Source organism: Oncorhynchus clarkii, chromosome 5 (genome assembly GCF_045791955.1).
Source record: "Oncorhynchus clarkii lewisi isolate Uvic-CL-2024 chromosome 5, UVic_Ocla_1.0, whole genome shotgun sequence".
NCBI classification, from domain to species: Eukaryota; Metazoa; Chordata; class Actinopteri; order Salmoniformes; family Salmonidae; genus Oncorhynchus; species Oncorhynchus clarkii.
Window position 1 is genome coordinate 97,624,788 of NC_092151.1, and position 20,651 is coordinate 97,645,438.

At 41.8% G+C, this 20,651-nt stretch overlaps 1 protein-coding gene across 2 annotated transcripts in view; it reads left to right on the forward strand.

The window, feature by feature from the left end:
* Positions 1–1,202: 1,202 nt before the first annotated feature.
* The window catches only part of LOC139409601 (TRAF3 interacting protein 2-like), a 69,618-nt gene continuing 50,169 nt past the window's right edge, over positions 1,203–20,651 (forward strand). Inside the window, exons 1-2 of one of the 2 annotated variants that reach the window (XM_071155010.1) lie at positions 1,203–1,313; positions 8,431–8,525. In XM_071155010.1, coding sequence (XP_071011111.1) covers positions 8,482–8,525 — 44 coding nt within the window. In that variant the 5' untranslated portion in view covers positions 1,203–1,313; positions 8,431–8,481. The remainder of the gene's footprint in view (positions 1,314–8,430; positions 8,526–20,651) is intronic. The other variant, XM_071155009.1, reaches the window with a different exon arrangement.

The window sequence follows — 20,651 nt, forward strand, 5'->3', positions numbered from 1 at the left end:
CACTGATTGCATTTGTATAAGTGTGCCCCCTATTCCCACTGATTGTATTTGTATAAGTGTGCCATTTATTCAACATGTTGGGGTTGATTATTCTTACAATGTCCGTTGGTGCGTGTGAGTACCTGTGCTGTGTGTTTTGGGCTTTCGTGCCATTGTGGATTGCCAGATGATTACGGGTCTCGTCCCGTGTGACAATCGTTGTGCGTGTGTGTATTAATTCAAGGTACTCCTCGCTCTTTTGTTTGGGTTTCAACCCTGTGTTTTTGTTACGTGTTTGTTTGGTCTTTGTCCCCGTGCTTTTACACCGCACAGCGTAATTTGGGCTAAATAAAAAAACAGATTACGCATTCCTGCTTCTATCTCCCGAATCATTCATGCCAACGTGACACAGGCGGTGCACCACATCCAGAGAACCTGCAACAACATTTTGCTCATTCCCCTGACTATTGTCCTGCAAATGTCCTTCACTTTTGCTTTGATGTTCTCCTCAGCTCTTTCTGCGATTCCGTAAATTCGAAGATTCCATCTCCGACCCTACCGGTCAGTCTCGTTAACCATTTACTCATTTTCAGTGAGTTTCTTCTCTTGCTTTGCAACCTGAGTTTTCAATGTTGCGTTCTGCTGCTTCAGATTTTTTACTTCCTCAGAATTAAAATCAATCGCTTTCTTCAGGTTAATGATGCTGACAGTGTTCTTTCACCAAGTCCTTGTTGTCATCTGCGCTCTCTGATTTTAGCAGCGAGGATACGGATGATGTTGTCCTGTAGCTGGCTCAGTGATGGTTCGCTTCTCAGCCTCTTTGGAAGTTGCTCCCAGGTTGGGCTATTCGGGTATGACTGCAAGCATATGAATGAGTTTCAGCAAAAGCTATTTCCTCCTTGGAAGTCTCAACATCCAATATCTCCCTTTACAGTTTGGTTGTGATCTTAATCCATACTGCTAGCAATGCAGGTGTTAGCGATGGCTTGATTAATGACAAAATTATTCAAAATAACTACATTGTATAGGTATATAATTTTGTTTGTTGCAACTGCAGCCTAAAATGATTAATGTGAGAACCGCTATTGTTCCTCAGCTATAAATGTTACCTCTCATGCTGCCATCAACGTGTTGAGTTTGTCATGACGTATACAGATATATGCAAACAACGTCCGTTATTGACCGAAGAGAGGAGGCTGGGCTTGGTGAACTTTTCTCTCTTGGCAGTGTCACTTGAGCGAGTGTCGAGACATACATACCATACCGGCTCTTCGATTTTCAACTTTTTGAACAAACCGTCAGATCTGGATTAAAATCCTTCTTTTGATCATGAGGTAGGTGAAATAGCCTTTCTAGAGCACTGTGCCCTGGTTAATATGAGATGTGGATCTCATCTTTTTCACTTACACCAGGAAGCTACTCTGAAAATATAGTTTACCAATCTATCAATTACTTCACAATGGAAGAAGTTAAACAGCACTAAAGCTACCTTTAAATATGCACTGTGCAGAAATTGCTCCAGGTTGCTAAAATTATCGTAGTTAACCTAATTTCAGTGTATGTAACAGAACAAACAGTCATTATGTAGATAATCATTGTACCATCTACACCCTTGTGAAATATATATTTCCATAACTAAATATTGTATTTTCAGCTGTTTGAAGCGGGTTTACAAAACTGAAAGTAAAAGACAAACTCATTTTAAGAACGGGAAGCATAGAAATAGCACACATAGAACAGCTCTACTGCTTCTTAGATTTGCTTTCAAAGAGAATGAAAGATCTATGACTCACATTTCTATGTGAATTTGGTGTGGTCCCCCAAAAAGCGTTAAGAAAAATATAGTTTACTTAACTGAAGTTACTTTTAAAAATGAGTTTGCTACATCCAAAGACTTAGTTAAAAATTGTCTTGTGCAAATCTGGAATGTCATTGAATACAAATTGCAAGAACAGATCACTATTGGGTCATATGTTACCACAGTGTAATTTAGCCTATTTAAACACTTTTTAAAAGTAAAAATTAGGCTCTTGTGACGGTGAAAAAGGAAATGATTGCCTATGTCAACCAAGTATTGTGTATTTCCAGTAGTTACCTACACCCCTAGATGGCAAAAAAGTAATCAACTACTGAAAACACTACCTAGATTTGAATTTGTTCAACTACCACCAAGCTGCATGTAGTTAACTACTCTCCAATGCCTTTATGTATCCACCGCAGTACGGGATCTGGTAATGTTTCTTTCCCAACGTTTGTATGTTATTGGTAAAGATTTGTTGCAATAAAAAAACAAATAATTTCCTGAATATTTTGTTCTGAAGGTACAATTGCAAGGCGTGTCTAGCTCTGGTCCAGGTGCGTCTTCTAGCCAGGGTGTAATGCACGTGCATGTAGTATTTTCCATGTCAAGAATCAGAAAGTCAACTCCTGACATTTTTAAATTCAGTGTCACAATAAAAGCTTCTGAAAGTTCATTTTGATAACTGACAGACCGTAGATCTGAACACAGGAAATTGACAGGAAGAGGCACCAATCGAAATTGCACTCAACGCAGATTTTTGCGGTCGATAGGATAGATGTCTCGGGGGCAGTTTCTGTTCACCTTTGCATGCGCTGCTGCTCACGCAGGGTGTGACCATGTCAAGCAGAATGTGAACTGTTGGAAAATATGAGTTCAGCTTCTGTTCTGAATCAGGGTCAACGCTACTGCCACCGCTGTTTCAGTGGAAAACGTGACTGACTACAATGACTTCATCAGCGAAACGTTCTGAGATGTATAGCCTCTAGGCCAGGGGTCTGCAACAGGCGGCCTGCGGGCCAAAACCGGCCCGCAAGTGATTTTATTTGTACATTCTCTCTATGCCTTTATTTATGGTCAATTTGCAGCGTGTTAATTATTTTCCGTCCCCTGACCATTTGCTCTGACAGCTGAATCTAGTTACATACCCCTGCTCTAGGCTTTGTGCATCACACCTGGAGACGGAACAGATACCTCTTTCCTCAGATACCTCTAGTAAATTATAAATACTCCGATTCAATCAAGCTGTCAAAAACCCAAACCTGTTTCTTCAAACCTTAAATATTTTATTAAATTACTCAGGTTTCATTACACCAATGTAACCATGTAAATATCCTTATGGCTTCTGATTGTTGGTTATCCGTCTATGTAAAAACACAGAACTTTGTAAAAGAGCTGGAATGTTGTGTACCTGAATATTGTAGTTGCCCCTAGACTACCTGAGGCCAGCCAGCTTTCTCACATATCATAAACTTGAACTTTTATAACTCTGGACTGACTGTATGGTTTCTAACCTTAGAATTTATAAACCTGGACTGTGTGCCTGCGTGATGTGTCCCAAATGACACCCTTCACCCTATATAGTGCCCTTCTTTTGCACTAAATAGGGAATAGAGAGCCATTTGAGGACATGTATGCCTACAATCAAGACACATATTAACATTAAATGAGGATATGTTGATGGTTTGGTTTCCCATCAGTGAGAGTCGAGTTTGTATTTCCACTGAACTCGCATCACATCCTCCTCCTCCCCACTAGTGCTACTAGATAACAGACTATACTGCTGGTAAATTACTGCTACAGGTTCAGAAAAGTCCCTATGAGCAGAGTAGCTGTAGGTGGCACGGCACATTGACTCAATAGCCTTTACATTTTAAATTAATTTGCCAAAATGACTATATCAAATCAAGCTTTATTAATGCAGCACATTTCAGACATGGAATGCAAAACTAACAAAACACAATGGAAATAAAAGCTGAAATAGTTACTACACAACAAACATAAGATAAACAAAAGAATGACACAAACTGAACAACTAAAAAGCACGCTAAGGAAAAGCAAAGCTAAAAAGGTGTTTTAAAATCCCTTTTAAATATGTCCACAGTTTCAGCCTCCCTCAGGTTCTCTGACAGGCTATTCCAGAGGCTGGGGGCATAGTAACTAAAGGCTGGGGGCATAGTAACTAGAGGCTGCCTCTCCATGCCTCTTGGTCCCCCTCAGGTTCTCTGGCAGGCTATTCCAGAGGCAGGGGGCATAGTAACTAAAGGCTGCCTCTCCATGCCTCTTGGTCCCCCTCAGGTTCTCTGGCAGGCTATTCCAGAGGCAGGGGGCATAGTAACTAGAGGCTGCCTCTCCATGCCTCTTGGTCCCCCTCAGGTTCTCTGGCAGGCTATTCCAGAGGCAGGGGGCATAGGAACTAAAGGCTGCCTCTCCATGCCTCTTGGTCCCCATTAGGTTCTCTGGCAGGCTATTCCAGAGGCAGGGGGCATAGTAACTAAAGGCTGCCTCTCCATGCCTCTTGGTCCTAGGCTTTAGGATAGTTAAAAGGCTGCCTCTCCATGCCTCTTGGTCCTTGGCTTTGGGAGAGTTAAAAGGCCAGAGGACCTGAGGGACCTATTGGGTACATAACTTAAAGCACGTCTGACATGTATTGGGGTGCATAATCATGGATTGAGTTGAAAACCAATAGAAGAATCTTCAAATTAATTCTGGTGTAATGTGTCCTCTCCATCTGGTCTTGGTCAGTACCCACGCTGTAGCATTCTGTATGTTTTGCAGTTGACCAATGGCTTTCTTGGGTAGACCAGACAGGAGAGCATTACAGTAGTCAAGCCTGCTTGTAATGAAAGCATGGATGAGTCTCTATCATACTGAGAGAGAAACGGCTGCACCTTGGAGATGTTCCTCAGGTGGTAAAAAAGCTAATTTGGTCACATTCCTAATGTGGGATTTGAAATTTTGTAAAGAATCTAAAATAACTCAGGTTTTTTTACCTGGTGTTTTATCTTTATTTTTATTAAAATGTGCGGCCAGGTTCTCTCTCTGTGCTTTGGCTCCAACAATAAGCACCTCGGTCTTGTCTTGATTTAGCTGGAGGAAGTTGTGAGTATTTCAATCACTAATACTGTCTAATAATTTATCCGTGGAGCTGAAATCCTCTTGTGACACAGACATGTAAAGTTGTGTATCGTCTGTGCAAACTCACCACATTTAGATGTGGAGGAAAGCTCACATAACTTTGCTGGGGTAGGTTTTATCAGGCCATCAATGGTCAAGAAGAGCACTCAAATTTTTCTCATTAGTGATTGTTATAAAATGACCCCATTTGGCATTTCTAGTTGCTCTCAGAATATCATAGTGGACCTGCAACTTTGACTTTCTCCACTTCTGCTCTGTCTTTCTGCAATGTCTCTTTAATTGATTAGTTTCCTCGCTCATATAAGGGGCTCTCCATTTGGATGTGTCCTTTTTCAACCTTAATTGAGCTATGGCATCAATGGTAGTCTAGTGGTTAGAGCATTGGACTAGTAACCGAAAGGTTGCAAGATCAAATCCCCGAGCTGACAATATAAACATCTGTCGTTCTGCCCCTGAACAGGCAGTTAACCCACTGTTCCTAAGCCGTCATTGAAAATAGTAATTTGTTCTTAACTGACTTGCCTAGTTAAATAGGTTATCAACTAAATCATCACAGGAGGAAGGCAGAATAGGTGGTGGAGTATTGTTCACTAAATAAAATCTGTAGCAACTTCAGAGGTAAGATAGCGTTTCTTAATAATGCGTTCAGTATTACCCTGTGCTGTGGGCAACAAGGTAGTATAAAGCAACATCAACAATAGAGGATATGTCAATAGAAAGCCCCTTGGTAATAACCAGGTCCAGAGTATGGCTGTGGTTATGGGGAGGGCCCAGTAGAAAGCCCCCTGGTAACAACCAGGTCCAGAGTTTGCCTGTGGTTATGGGTGGGCCCAGTAACATGATGGATAAAGTCCATAGAGCTCAAAAGATTGCCATTGAATTTATCAATATTTTTGTCAACATGAATATTAAAATCGCCCAACACAATGATTTTATCCAAATTCTCAAGGACAATAGACAATAGTTCAGAGAAATCAGTAAAGAAAGTGGGGCAGTACTTTGGTTGCCTATACAGCGTTATGGCCAGCACTGGTGGCTGACATTTAAACAGTATAACATGATGCTCTGGTCTGGTGGCTGACATTTAAACAGTATAGCATGATGCTCAAAAGACTCAAAGTCGCCAAATGAAATGTCCTTACAGCTGATAGCATTAGTAAAAATATAGGCTTTCCCTTTTTCCTTTACTGATGGAGTATGAAAAGCTGTAGTCTGGGGGGTGGCTTCAATAAGAGAGGCACTACAGTCTGAAGACAGCCATGTTTCAGTGAGAAACATGTAATCAACTTTGCACTCAGTAATGAGGTCATTCATAAGAAAGGTCTTACTCCTGAGTGGCCCAGCGGTCTAAGACACTGCATCGCAGCGCTAGCTGTGCCACTAGAGATTCTGGGTTCGAGTCCAGGCTCTGTCAGCCGGCCGCAACCGGCGCACAATTGGCCCAGCACCATCCAGGTTAGGGGAGGGTTTGGCCGGCAGGGATGTCCTTGTCCTATCGTGCACTAGCTACTCCTGTGCCGGTCCGGGCGCGGTGCACGCAGACATGGTCGGCAGGTGTACAGTGTTTCCTCCAACACTTTGGTGCAGCTAGCTTCTGGGTTAAGTGGGCATTGTGTAGTGCGGCTTGGTTGGGTTGTGTTTCGGAGAACGCACGGCTCTCTGCCTTCGCCTCTCCCGAATCCGTATGGGAATTGCAGTGATGAGACAAGACTGTAACTACCAATTGGATACCACAAAATTGGGATGACCACATTTTCTGACCGTCTCCAATCTATCAGAATGGTAGGAGATAACAGTTTGAATAAACTGGCAGAGTTAAAGGAACATAAATAAGGTTACTCACAATAACCATAGCCTGTCTGAGGTATGTTCTGGGGTATGTGTCCTGTCTGAGGTATGTCCTGGGATATGTGTCCTGTCTGAAGTATGTCCTGTCTGAGGTATGTTCTGGGGTATGTGTCCTGTCTGAGGTATGTTCTGGGATATGTGTCCTGTCTGAGGTATGTTCTGGGATATGTGTCCTGTCTGAGGTATGTTCTGGGATATGTGTCCTGTCTGAAGTATGTCCTGTCTGAGGTATGTTCTGGGGTATGTGTCCTGTCTGAGGTATGTTCTGGGATATGTGTCCTGTCTGAGGTATGTTCTGGGATATGTGTCCTGTCTGAAGTATGTCCTGTCTGAGGTATGTTCTGGGGTATGTGTCCTGTCTGAGGTATGTTCTGGGATATGTGTCCTGTCTGAAGTATGTTCTGGGATATGTGTCCTGTCTGAGGTATGTTCTGGGATATGTGTCCTGTCTGAGGTATGTTCTGGGATATGTGTCCTGTCTGAGGTATGTTCTGGGATATGCGTCCTGTCTGAGGTATGTTCTGGGGTATGTGTCCTGTCTGAAGTATGTCCTGTCTGAGGTATGTTCTGGGGTATGTGTCCTGTCTGAGGTATGTTCTGGGATATGCGTCCTGTCTGAGGTATGTTCTGGGGTATGTGTCCTGTCTGAGGTATGTTCTGGGATATGCGTCCTGTCTGAAGTATGTCCTGGGATATGTGTCCTGTCTGAAGTATGTCCTGGGATATGTGTCCTGTCTGAAGTATGTTCTGGGATATGTGTCCTGTCTGAAGTATGTCCTGGGAAATGTGTCCTGTCTGAAGTATGTTCTGGGAATTGTGTCCTGTCTGAAGTATGTCCCGGGATATGTGTCCTGTCTGAAGTATGTCCTGGGATATGTGTCCTGTCTGAAGTATGTCCCGGGATATGTGTCCTGTCTGAAGTGAAACGTCTATGATTTTTCTACCTTTGTGTACCAATTCAGGATACATCACTATGAAGAGAATTGTTTTCTGGTCATGATGTGTTTGTCCAACATTTTTAATCTCAGCCCCCGTCCACGCAGGAGGCCTTTTGCCTCTTGGTAGGCCGTCATTGTAAATAATAATTTGTTCTTAACTGACTTACCTAGTTAAATAAATAAAACATTCATATCCATAATTATGCATTTCTGTGTACTACAGATCAGGGACCATGATGTAATTATGTTACCGGGTGGAAATCCACTTACTGCAGTTCAATAACCAACATAGATTTTGGTGCCACCCCATTGTTTATACATATAGACATCTTTGAATCTTAACTCAGAGAAGATATTTAGGAGTATTGGGAAAACGTGCCCACATAGGGGAATTTTACCATCATTCTGTTACATCTGCACTGTTGGAGAAAATTATTTTTGTAAAATGTTCATTGTAAATTGTTCAAAGTAGTCCTTGTGCATGGAGTTGTATGGTTTGTTGAACTTTGAAATCATTGGTTTTTGCTCGGCATACTTTTAAAGTGAAAAAAACTGTAATTCTGTTACTGTAGAATTGCCATCATTCTTTGCTAGCAGGATGTTGTGTGTTGCCATAAGTTACATGTGATGTTAATTTTGGCCGGCTGTGTGTTGCCATAAGTTACCTGTGATGTTGATTTTGGCAGGCTGTGTGTTGCCATAAGTTACCTGTGATGTTTATTTTGGCAGGCTGTGTGTTGCTGGGACTTGAAAGGAGCTGATCCTCCAGTGGCAGACAGAATGATGCTGCCCACTCCCTGTTACTCAACCACAGCTACTAACAGGTAGGCCTACATGCTACAGTATGTCCTACTATGGGGCATTTCCATGTAAAAGGAGACATGAGCACCAACATGTGAAATTCATAGGAGCTTGTCAAATGAAAGATAAGTCTCTTTTTTTTTTTGCGAAATTAAGGCATATATACATTTTTCAACCATTTTCCATCGTTATAATTTAGCAAAAGTGTTTAATTTCTGGTCGAACAGATTGAAAAGCGGTCTTAGAAAACGTTTAGCAGAAAAAGTCTTAAAATGATATTAGAATACATCAATACACAATGTTGAGGTAAAGCACCCTGACAACTAATATCAACATTTAGTTTGGAGAAATGACTTGCCTTCTGTAAGTTTGAGAAACATTGTCATACAATTACCAAAAACCAGCGCCGCAACTTTGGTTTTAGAAATGGGGGGGACATAATTATTATTTCTTTTTTTATCCAGTCGGATAAACACTCCAAACAGCCTGACCGCTCGGAGGCGTCCACATGGTCCTAAAGCAAACTGTTGCCCTGTTTTGTATCACATTCCAATGATAATACTGTTGGGGACAGAAATGCCACATACTGTTTCTTGAAGATATTTTCTAATTTCTCTCCTTCATGAAGAGGAAGGATAATGAAAGTTTACAGAAATAACAAGGTAGACCTACCAATTAGTTATATTATTTTTACTGATATCAAGTTTTATATCAGTGCTGTCACTAAATTGGTAACGGAATTACTGAAACATTTGTAGGGGAGAGTGGGGTAAGTTTAGCCAAAGGGTTAGATAATTCACCACTTGTTTCTAGGAAACCATGTCACCATTTCATGGAGTCTGTGAAGGAAGACACCAAATGGAAAAAGTGTTAAGCAAGTCGGTCCAAAAACACAGACTTTTAAAATCAAATCAATTTTACGCAGCTTTTTTTGAAAGATATCACGTAGTAGAACTGCATAAGTGTTGCTCTCCACTGTAGGACTGAGTTTTGAAATCAGTGGAATTAGAGTGTGATAGCTAAGGAAATGGAGAATATTCTGCCGTTTGATTTCAAATGAATTCATTAGGCCCTAATCTATGGATTTCACATGACTGGGAATACAGATATGCATCTGTTGGTCACAGATACCTTTAATAAAAAGATAGGGGTGTGGATCAGAAAACCAGTCAGTATCTGGTGTGACCACCATTTGCCTCATGTAGCGTGACACATCTCCTTCACATAGAGTTGATCAGGCTGTTCATTGTGGCCTGTGGAATGTTGTCCAACATGCTCAATGGGTGACATGACTGGTGAGTATGCAGGCCATGGAAGAACTGGGACATTTTCAACTTCCAGGAATTGTCTATAGATTCTTGCGACATGGGGGCCGTGCATTATCATGCTGAAACATGAGGTGATGGCGGCAAATGAGTAGAACAACAATGGGCCCCAGGATCTCGTCACGGCATCTCTGTGCATTCAAATTGCCATTGATAAAATGCAGTTGTTGTTCGTTGTCCATAGCTCCATTGTCCATGGTCCACCTCCACCACGAGTCACTCCATTCACGACGTTATCATCAGAAAACCGCTTGCCCATACAGTGTTATACACCTGGTCTGCGGTTGTGAGGCCGGTTGGACGTTCTGCCAAATTCTCTAAAACGGCGTTGGAGGTGGCTTATGGTAGATAAATTAGCATGAACTTATCTGGCAACCACTCTGGTGGACATTCCTGCAGTCAGGATGCCAATTGCACGCTCCCTCAACTTGAGACATCTGTGGCATTGTGTTATGTGACACAACTGCAAGTTTTTTGGCCTTGTTATAGTCCCCAGCACAAGGTGCACCTGCGTAATGATCATGCTTTTTAATCAGTTTATTGATATGTCACACCTGTCAGGTGGATGGATCTAGGCAAAGGATAAATGTTCTCAAATTTGTGTATAACATTTGAGAGAAATGTACTTTTTGTGTGTATGGAAAATTCAGGTATCTTTTAGGTATCTTTTATTTCAGCTCATGAAGCACTTTACAAATATATATGAGTTTATATTTGTATTCAGTGTAGATGGTTTTAAGATTGTTCTATACATCAGTTAGGGTCTCTATAAGCTTCAATATCAGGTCCTAAACATGGCATGAAAGTGCATCCTTGTAGCTGTGTGGGTTAATATAGTCAACCTTCTTTCCTTGGGGTTAGTGGAACCAATGGCCACCATACTCCATTCAAATGATGATTACATAGTATTTTTGTAACGTGTCATGCAAATTAACTCAAGATGGTGCGTTTTTATTGTTCCAGAGCAGACCTCATCATGTCCCGTGTATACAAATGTAAAACAAGCAGGGGTCTAGCACTCCTTGAGTTTCTTCAAACAACAGGAAGTTAGAGAAGAGAAGAAGTCTATATGAGCAGCAGCAAGGGATATACAGTGCCTTGTGAAAGTATTCGGCCCCCTTGAACTTTGCGACCTTTTGCCACATTTCAGGCTTCAAACATAAAGATATAAAACTGTATTTTCTTGTGAAGAATCAACAACAAGTGGGACACAATCATGAAGTGGAACGACATTTATTGGATATTTCAAACTTTTTTAACAAATCAAAAACTGAAAAATTGGGCGTGCAAAATTATTCAGCCCCTTTACTTTCAGTGCAGCAAACTCTCTCTTGAAGTTCAGTGAGGATCTCTGAATGATCCAATGTTGACCTAAATGACTAATGATGATAAATACAATCCACCTGTGTGTAATCAAGTCTCCGTATAAATGCACCTGCACTGTGATAGTCTCAGAGGTCCGTTAAAAGCGCAGAGAGCATCATGAAGAACAAGGAACACACCAGGCAGGTCCGAGATACTGTTGTGAAGAAGTTTAAAGCCGGATTTGGATACAAAAAGATTTCCCAAGCTTTAAACATCCCAATGAGCACTGTGCAAGTGATAATATTGAAATGGAAGGAGTATCAGACCACTGCAAATCTACCAAAACCTTGCCGTCCCTCTAAACTTTCCGCTCATACAAGGAGAAGACTGATCAGAGATGCAGCCAAGAGGCCCATGATCACTCTGGATGAACTGCAGAGATCTACAGCTGAGGTGGGAGACTCTGTCCATAGGACAACAATCAGTCGTATATTGCACAAATCTGGCCTTTATGGAAGAGTGGCAAGAAGAAAGCCATTTCTTAAAGATATCCATAAAAAGTGTTGTTTAAAGTTTGCCACAAGCCACCTGGGAGACACACCAAACATGTGGAAGAAGGTGCTCTGGTCAGATGAAACCAAAATGGAACTTTTTGGCAACAATGCAAAACGTTATGTTTGGCGTAAAAGCAACACAGCTGAACACACCATCCCCACTGTCAAACATGGTGGTGGCAGCATCATGGTTTGGGCCTGCTTTTCTTCAGCAGGGACAGGGAAGATGGTTAAAATTGATGGGAAGATGGATGGAGCCAAATACAGGACCATTCTGGAAGAAAACCTGATGGAGTCTGCAAAAGACCTGAGACTGGGACAGAGATTTGTCTTCCAACAAGACAATGATCCAAAACATAAAGCAAAATCTACAATGGAATGGTTCAAAAATAAACATATCCAGGTGTTAGAATGGCCAAGTCAAAGTCCAGACCTGAATCCAATCGAGAATCTGTGGAAAGAACTGAAAACTGCTGTTCACAAATGCTCTCCATCCAACCTCACTGAGCTCGAGCTGTTTTGCAAGGAGGAATAGGAAAAAATGTCAGTCTCTCGATGTGCAAAACTGATGGAGACATACCCCAAGCGACTTACAGCTGTAATCGCAGCAAAAGGTGGCGCTACAAAGTATTAACTTAATTAAGGGGGCTGAATAATTTTGCACGCCCAATTTTTCAGTTTTTGATTTGTTAAAAAAGTTTGAAATATCCAATAAATGTCGTTCCACTTCATGATTGTGTCCCACTTGTTGTTGATTCTTCACAAAAAAATACAGTTTTATATCTTTATGTTTGAAGCCTGAAATGTGGCAAAAGGTCGCAAATTTCAAGGGGGCCGAATACTTTCGCAAGGCACTGTATGTTTTTGACAATGACACTGAAGAGGTACATTCGACAAAACAAGAGGAAGGAAAAAGGAAACCGCACACTGCTCTTGATAGTATCACTGATATTTAATAAGCTTACGTATCGTACTACATATTCGTCGGGGCTTTTGTGAATTTCTTCAAATTTGCACCCTTATGTGGACCTCGCCCCACCCACATCTGTGAAAATCTAACGGTAGAAATTAGTAGAGAGTAGCAGATGAACACAGATGAACACCATAGTACCCTCCAAGCTCGTCATCAAGCTCGAGACCCTGGGTCTCGACCCCGCCCTGTGCAACTGGGTACTGGACTTCCTGACGGGCCGTCCCCAGGTGGTGAGGGTAGGCAACAACATCTCCTCCCCGCTGATTCTCAACACTGGGGCCCCACAAGGGTGCGTTCTGAGCCCTCTCCTGTACTCCCTGTTCACCCACGACTGCGTGGCCACGCACGCCTCCAACTCAATCATCAAGTTTGCGGACGACACAACAGTGGTAGGCTTGATTACCAACAACGACGAGACGGCCTACAGGGAGGAGGTGAGGGCCCTCGGAGTGTGTTGTCAGGAAAATAACCTCACACTCAACGTCAACAAAACTAAGGAGATGATTGTGGACTTCAGGAAACAGCAGAGGGAACACCCCCCTATCCACATCGATGGAACAGTAGTGGAGAGGGTAGCAAGTTTTAAGTTCCTCGGCATACACATCACAGACAAACTGAATTGGTCCACTCACACAGACAGCATCGTGAAGAAGGCGCAGCAGCGCCTCTTCAACCTCAGGAGGCTGAAGAAATTCGGCTTGTCACCAAAAGCACTCACAAACTTCTACAGATGCACAATCGAGAGCATCCTGGCGGGCTGTATCACCACCTGGTATGGCAACTGCACCGCCCTCAACCGTAAGGCTCTCCAGAGGGTAGTGAGGTCTGCACAACGCATCACCGGGGGCAAACTACCTGCCCTCCAGGACACCTACACCACCCGATGTCACAGGAAGGCCATAAAGATCATCAAGGACATCAACCACCCGAGCCACTGCCTGTTCACCCCGCTATCATCCAGAAGGCGAGGTCAGTACAGGTGCATCAAAGCTGGGACCGAGAGACTGAAAAACAGCTTCTATCTCAAGGCCATCAGACTGTTAAACAGCCACCACTAACATTGAGTGGCTGCTGCCAACACACTGACACTGACTCAACTCCAGCCACTTTAATAATGGGAATTGATGGGAAATTATGTAAATATATCACTAGCCACTTTAAACAATGCTACCTTATATAATGTTACTTACCCTACATTATTCATCTCATATGCATACGTATATACTGTACTCTATATCATCGACTGTATCCTTATGTAATACATGTATCACTAGCCACTTTAAACTATGCCACTTTGTTTACATACTCATCTCATTTGTACATACTGTACTCGATACCATCTACCATCTTGCCTATGCTGCTCTGTACCATCACTCATTCATATATCCTTATGTACATATTCTTTATCCCCTTACACTGTGTACAAGACAGTAGTTTTGGAATTGTTAGTTAGATTACTTGTTATTACTGCATTGTCGGAACTAGAAGCACAAGCATTTCGCTACACTCGCATTAACATCTGCTAACCATGTGTATGTGACAAATAAAATTTGATTTGATTTGATTTGATAACATGGAGTCTGAGCTTGATAAACATATCAAGAATCTCACGGACCAGTTTGATGGGCTGGAAACAACATCTTTGTCCCATACAACTGGTCAAGAAATGAAAGGGTAATTGATATTGAACAGAGATATACCACATCCCCATTCCATGAATTACACTTTGACCTTACACTTCAAACAACCCTCATCAATTTTGGAATGAAATCAATAAACTGGGACGGAAAAGTCTTGTGATAATTCCCATGGAAATCATACTGGAAAATGCTGAATTTGAACATACAAAGAATTGTGTATTAGATAAGTGGGAGAATGATTTTGCTAACCTGTTTTCAGGGAACAATATAGCATCTGTGTTTGATGACTTCTTAAATGATACTTGTAACTTAACGAATTGGATGGGAATTAAGATGAATAGGGCTGGATACACCTGAATGCAAAATGTACCATGGAGGAAGTTAGAGGCTGTTGAGAAAGCAGAAACAAGAGAAGCATCAGGAATACAGGAGCTTCCAGATGAGGTCATAAAGTATCCTAGGTTACTGCAGACTCTAGTCTTTTTCATCCTGTCAACTTGGTACAGAGTCATCATTAACCCAATCCCAAAGTCATCAAAGAATGATCCAGGCTCCCATTCAGTTACAGAGGCATCAGTCTTATTAGCAGTCTGCGGTTATACTCTGGCTTCAGTCTTATTAGCAGTCTGCGGTTATACTCTTGCTTCAGTCTTATTAGCAGTCTGCGGTTATACTCTGGCTTCAGTCTTATTAGCAGTCTGCGGTTATACTCTGGCATCAGTCTTATTAGCAGTCTGCGGTTATACTCTGGCTTCAGTCTTATTAGCAGTCTGCGGTTATACTCTGGCTTCAGTCTTATTAGCAGTCTGCAGTTATACTCTGGCATCAGTCTTATTAGCAGTCTGCGGTTATACTCTGGCATCAGTCTTATTAGCAGTCTGTGGTTATACTCTGGCTTCAGTCTTATTAGCACAGTCTACAAGTTGTCCTCTGGTATCTTAAACAACAGGTTGACTCAGTATTTGGAAATGTCAGGTTTCCTTGTAGACGAGCAGAACGGGTTTTGTAAACTCAGGGCTGGTGTCGTGGAAATAACCATACTCAGTTAATATTAAATGAATCATTCTTTATTAACAGCAAGCTGGAGAGGTCACAGTCAAACTTATATGCATAAAGTACAGGTCTGAAGTGGGCTCTATCGGGGCAGTCCCGTTACTTATCTTATATACTGCTTACGTAGGATGGTTCATAGGATTGGTTCTTACATGTGATTGGCACGTTTCCTAGGATTGGTTCTTGCATGTGATTGGCACGTTTCCTAGGATTGGTTCTTGCATGTGATTGGCACGTTTCCTAGGATTGGTTCTTACATGTGACTGGCACGTCTCCTTTCTTAACTTATATAACATGTTCTGGACGTTCTGCCAAAAGGTCTGAGGAGGGGGTCATGACCGTCTCCCCCTCATATCTCTCTACCCAGCACCTACAGGAACCAATGATAGTATGAGACTAGATGTTCAAGGCGATACATTTTCCCTCCACATTTCCTACTTTTATCACTTCTACGATAATAATGGTAAAAAATGTATGCGATAAACACTTACAAACCCTTCATTCTGGGTTATACAATTCTTATTAGTATGATAATGCTATCTTATAATAAAGGTTATACTTCTATTAACGGGAGTGAATTGATCAAAAATACACACACAGCATGTTAACACAAACTAAGAAAAACCCCATGCTGCAGCTAGGGCTGTGGCGGTCACAACATGTCAGCCAGTGATTGTCAAGCAAATAACTCTCCGTCTCACAGGCTCCTCGACTCCTCTAACCGGGGTACCTGATCCTGCTGACTCCATTCAATCCGTGTGTAATTATGTCAGGATGTGTATGAAGGCGAAGTCAGGTGCAGGAGAGCAGAGTATGATAAATAAAGCACACTTTATTAAAGTTCCAAACCGGGAGCACAACAAAACAACTTTATTAAAGTTCCAAACCGGGAGCACAACAAAACAACTTTATTAAAGTTCCAAACCGGGAGCACAACAAAACAAACACGCTCAAAAAACTGAACAATAAAGTAAAGCGCTTAACGAACATCACTTGACATGAAAACAAGTACACACAAAACATGATGGGAAACAGAGGGTTAAATACAAGTAGATTGATTGGGGAAATGAAAACCAGGTGTGTATGAAGACAAGACAAATGGAGCGGCGATGGCTAGAAAGCCGGTGACGTCGATTGCCGAACGAACAAGGAGAGGAGCCGACTTCGGCGGAAGTCGTGACAGTAATTGACCATAATTAACATAAACACATTTAGTATCTCCTGGCTTCCACACATATGCCAAATGGCTGTGGGCAACACTAGTTCGTTTAGCACACAAGATTTGCTTAGAATTCCTTGGCATTATTTGATATTATTTTATAGTATGAAGAACACAACTGAACAAAGCTGAATAAAATAGAAAGGATATTTTCTCCAAAAGATTTGAGGGAGTGTGCAGCTGTGGCCACTCTGTGTTGAGTGGTTAACAAAGGAACAGGTCCTCCTATAAGCTTCATGTAGAGTTATTAATGTAACTTTAGTTGTTCTACAAACGTTGGGCTATATGTAAGGCTGCACGATGAGACTAATGATTTGAAAAAAGTTGCATGAAAGGCATGAGCTCTGCTTTGTTTTTTTGCACAGGCTGTGTGCACACTTCATCAGTCTCTCATTCACAATTTGACAAGCACTTGTTAATGCCTCGAATTTCCCAGCGGCATCCCCTTTGTGTGGCCATAATGCACCCTAAAACAATCCATGCCCTTTACCGCCAGTGGCCGTTGTGCTCTTGGCCCAGAGTGCTGCATTGTGTCCTTCAAATTAAATGTATTTATATAGCCCTTCGTACATCAGCTGATAACTCAAAGTGCTGTACAGAAACCCAGCCTAAAACCCCAAACAGCAAGCAATGCAGGTGTAGAAGCACAGTGGCTAGGAAAAACTCCCTAGAAAGGCCAAAACCTAGGAAGAAACCTAGAGAGGAACCAGGCTATGAGGGGTGGCCAGTCCTCTTCTGTCTGTGCCAGGTGGAGATTAAACAGCACTCCCTGATTGCTGCCTGCTCCGAAGCACCTCTCACTCACATGGCTCATGTGATCGGGTCTTTCTCACAGGCTACAAGTGAAGACAGACACATCGGGGAAGCAACTGCGTGAGTCCATATCCAATTCCGAGGTGCATATTGAAGATATTGGAAGAACTTTACTTTTCGTCCGCCAACAAGATGAGTAGGCCTAACGAACAGCAAAAGCACTAGCCTATGTCAATCTAATGTTCCATTAGCGGGGAAAACACCATGATCAAAAGTGACCAAAAATGAGATTATGCAGGTAATGCTTTTATTACAAAAGGTGAATTTTTATGGTGAGAATGACCTTCCCCAAACTGGAAACTCACACGCTGCTTATGTATGTAGTTAGGCTCTACACCCCTTGTCAAGCGGATTAATGTGCTTAGTTTTAAAAGTTATTTGGCCACTTCCGTTGCAATATAAACCTTATCAAAACATATAGTCCTATGGGCTATATGAGGTGTGCAACTATGATTTGAAAAACTCTGGGGGGAGGCTTACTGCACACAAGCTGGGCATCATTCACAAGTGATTGGCTAATATTGTCACCCATCAGTTGTCTTTACATATACTAAATGATATTTAGTGAAATTTGTTTTGATTTAGGATGGACCATTATCATGCACCCGTTTAATGTTTTGATAAGGTTTATATTGCAACGGAAGTGGCCAAATAACTTTTAAAACTAAGCTCATTAATCTGCACTTAAATAGCAAATGGAGGGTGCTTTTTCTGTGGTTCATTTTAGCCAGGTAGGCTATACTCCTGTTGTAAAGACAAGCAATGTGCTTAATATTAGGAAAATTGAGTTGTAAATACAGTTGGCCTGGCCTATAGAAACCTGGTAGGATTCTCCTCTTTTGTAATAGAGGCCATCACTCTGTTTTCTCACGCAATTGCATAGCCTATAGAAATGTTGCGCAACATGGGCTCATGGGCTCTTATGAAGTGTTTGATTAGATTTTCGAATATATTTGCATTGATGTCAAAGTGATTAGAGGGACAATAAAGTGCTGAGTACCGGGCAGTTAGCAAGTTTGGTAGGCTACTCGCGCACTAGCGACTCCTGGCGCAGTGCACACTGACCAGGTCGCTAGGTGCACTGTGTTTCCTCCGACACATTGGTGTAGCTGGCTTCCGAGTTGGATGCACGCTGTGTTAAGAAGCAGTGCAGCTTGTTTGGGTTGTGTTTCAGAGGACGCATGACTCTCGACCTTCGTCTCTCCCGGTCCCGTACGGGAGTTGAAGCGATGAGACAAGACAGTAACTACTAACAATTGGATACTACGTAATTGGGGAGAAAAGAAGGGGGTAAAAATAAATAAATCTCTTATTCAATTATTCATACATACCCCTGTACCACTGTGTCCCTTACAGCCTGTTTGAGTTCAGTGAGTACTGGTGGCCTATCTATTTGTCCTCAGGAAGCTTATCTCTAACCCAAACACCAGATGGCAAACTAATATGTGCCAAGATTGAGCTCCCTCTGTTTGTCATGTGACCTTGTATAGAAACCATCAGCATCTTCAAAATACTAAAATACTGCATTCCTATTAGGAATAACTTCTCAATCACTACTGCTAATACACACAGATCACTCTCAAGGTTTAAAAACAAAACAAACATTACAACTTTCTCTATATTGGAAAGCATTGTTTTTGAGTCCACCCTAACAATGTTATATTTAGTACAAATTTCTGTTGGATATTTACTTTCTGCATCCCATTTATTAAATGTCTAATATTTTAAGATGACATGTAATATGGTGAATTTATAAAATACATTGTTAAATTCAGAATGGAAGGTATCACCTTTCTGGGATCAAGGTGTATTAAAACTGGGCTGTCACTGTCTATCAGCCCCCTGTAGATGGCGTGCTCTGTCCATAATAAGTCTACCTAGCAAGTTCAAATCTAGTAAGCCATTATACATTCATACATTGTTACTTTATCAAATCTAGTAACCCATTGTACTATTCATTTCTTTTAATACTTTTTCACTACTTAGGTACGTGTGGGTGTGCAAGTTGTGTATTATTATTATTATTATCCCATTGTTACTTTATCAGAGCTCTTGTAACCCATTATACACAAATTCCTCCTTTACACTTGTGTTCTGTTCATACAGGGGTTTAAATATTTACACTAGTGTTCTATTTTACAGCATATTCAGAAATAGTACTTTCTTCTTTCATATCTCACATTCAGAATCCCTATATAATATTATAAATCAACATACATGCTTACAGACAATTGTCAGTGGTGCTTAGGCATTCACACCAGTCCATGTGCATCTTCAACAATTCCTAAATACCTACAATAACATCTTGTGCTATTAATCAGACCACGTAGACTTTTCTATTGTTACATCCTATGCACCATATGTATCTTCAACATTTCTTACCGCTACTTCCTATACATATAAAACACCCCGTGCTCAATAATACCTCGTGCTAGTAGTCCCAGACTACGATGATCGGTGGTGGACTGAACCCCTAGATAACCTTATATCAAAAAGCTCAGCTCACACAGAACTGGTTGGGGTATTATTATTCAGACACGCACCTCTTTCACACCGGACCCAGTCCCCTGACAGCTTTCATGCACTCAGTACTTAATAGTAATATCTATTATTATCTACATTTCGATTTCCAACATAAATGCAGGGGATGAAGTTAAATCTCTATATACAACTCTAGTCTCCTGTGGACAGGTTAATCAATAGAAGACTGGATGGTCTCCTGTATACAGCTCCAGTCTCCTGTGGACAGGTTAATCAATAGAAGACTGGATGGTCTCCTGTATATAGCTCCAGTCTCCTGTGGACAGGTTAATCAACAGAAGACTGGATGGTCTCCTGTATACAGCTCCAGTCTCCTGTGGACAGTCTCCTGTGGACAGGTTAATGAACAGAAGACTGGATGGTCTCCTGTATACAGCTCCAGTCTCCTGTGGACAGGTTAATGAACAGAAGACTGGATGGTCTCCTGTATACAGCTCCAGTCTCCTGTGGACAGTCTCCTGTGGACAGGTTAATCAACAGAAGTGTAACGCTCTGGGTGTCGTGGGTGTGAAATCAGGCGCAGGAAACAGAGTTCAATGTAGTGCTATTTAATGCACACATGGTGAACCACGGCCACCCCACGAAACACTGGGTGCCCCAAACACGGGGGACGAAAACAGTCCAGTAAAATCCACGACCTTGAACAAACACGTTCATCTACTACATACAAAGGTTACAACAATTAATCCCGCACAAAGAAACTGGCGGGCCGGCTGACTAATGAAG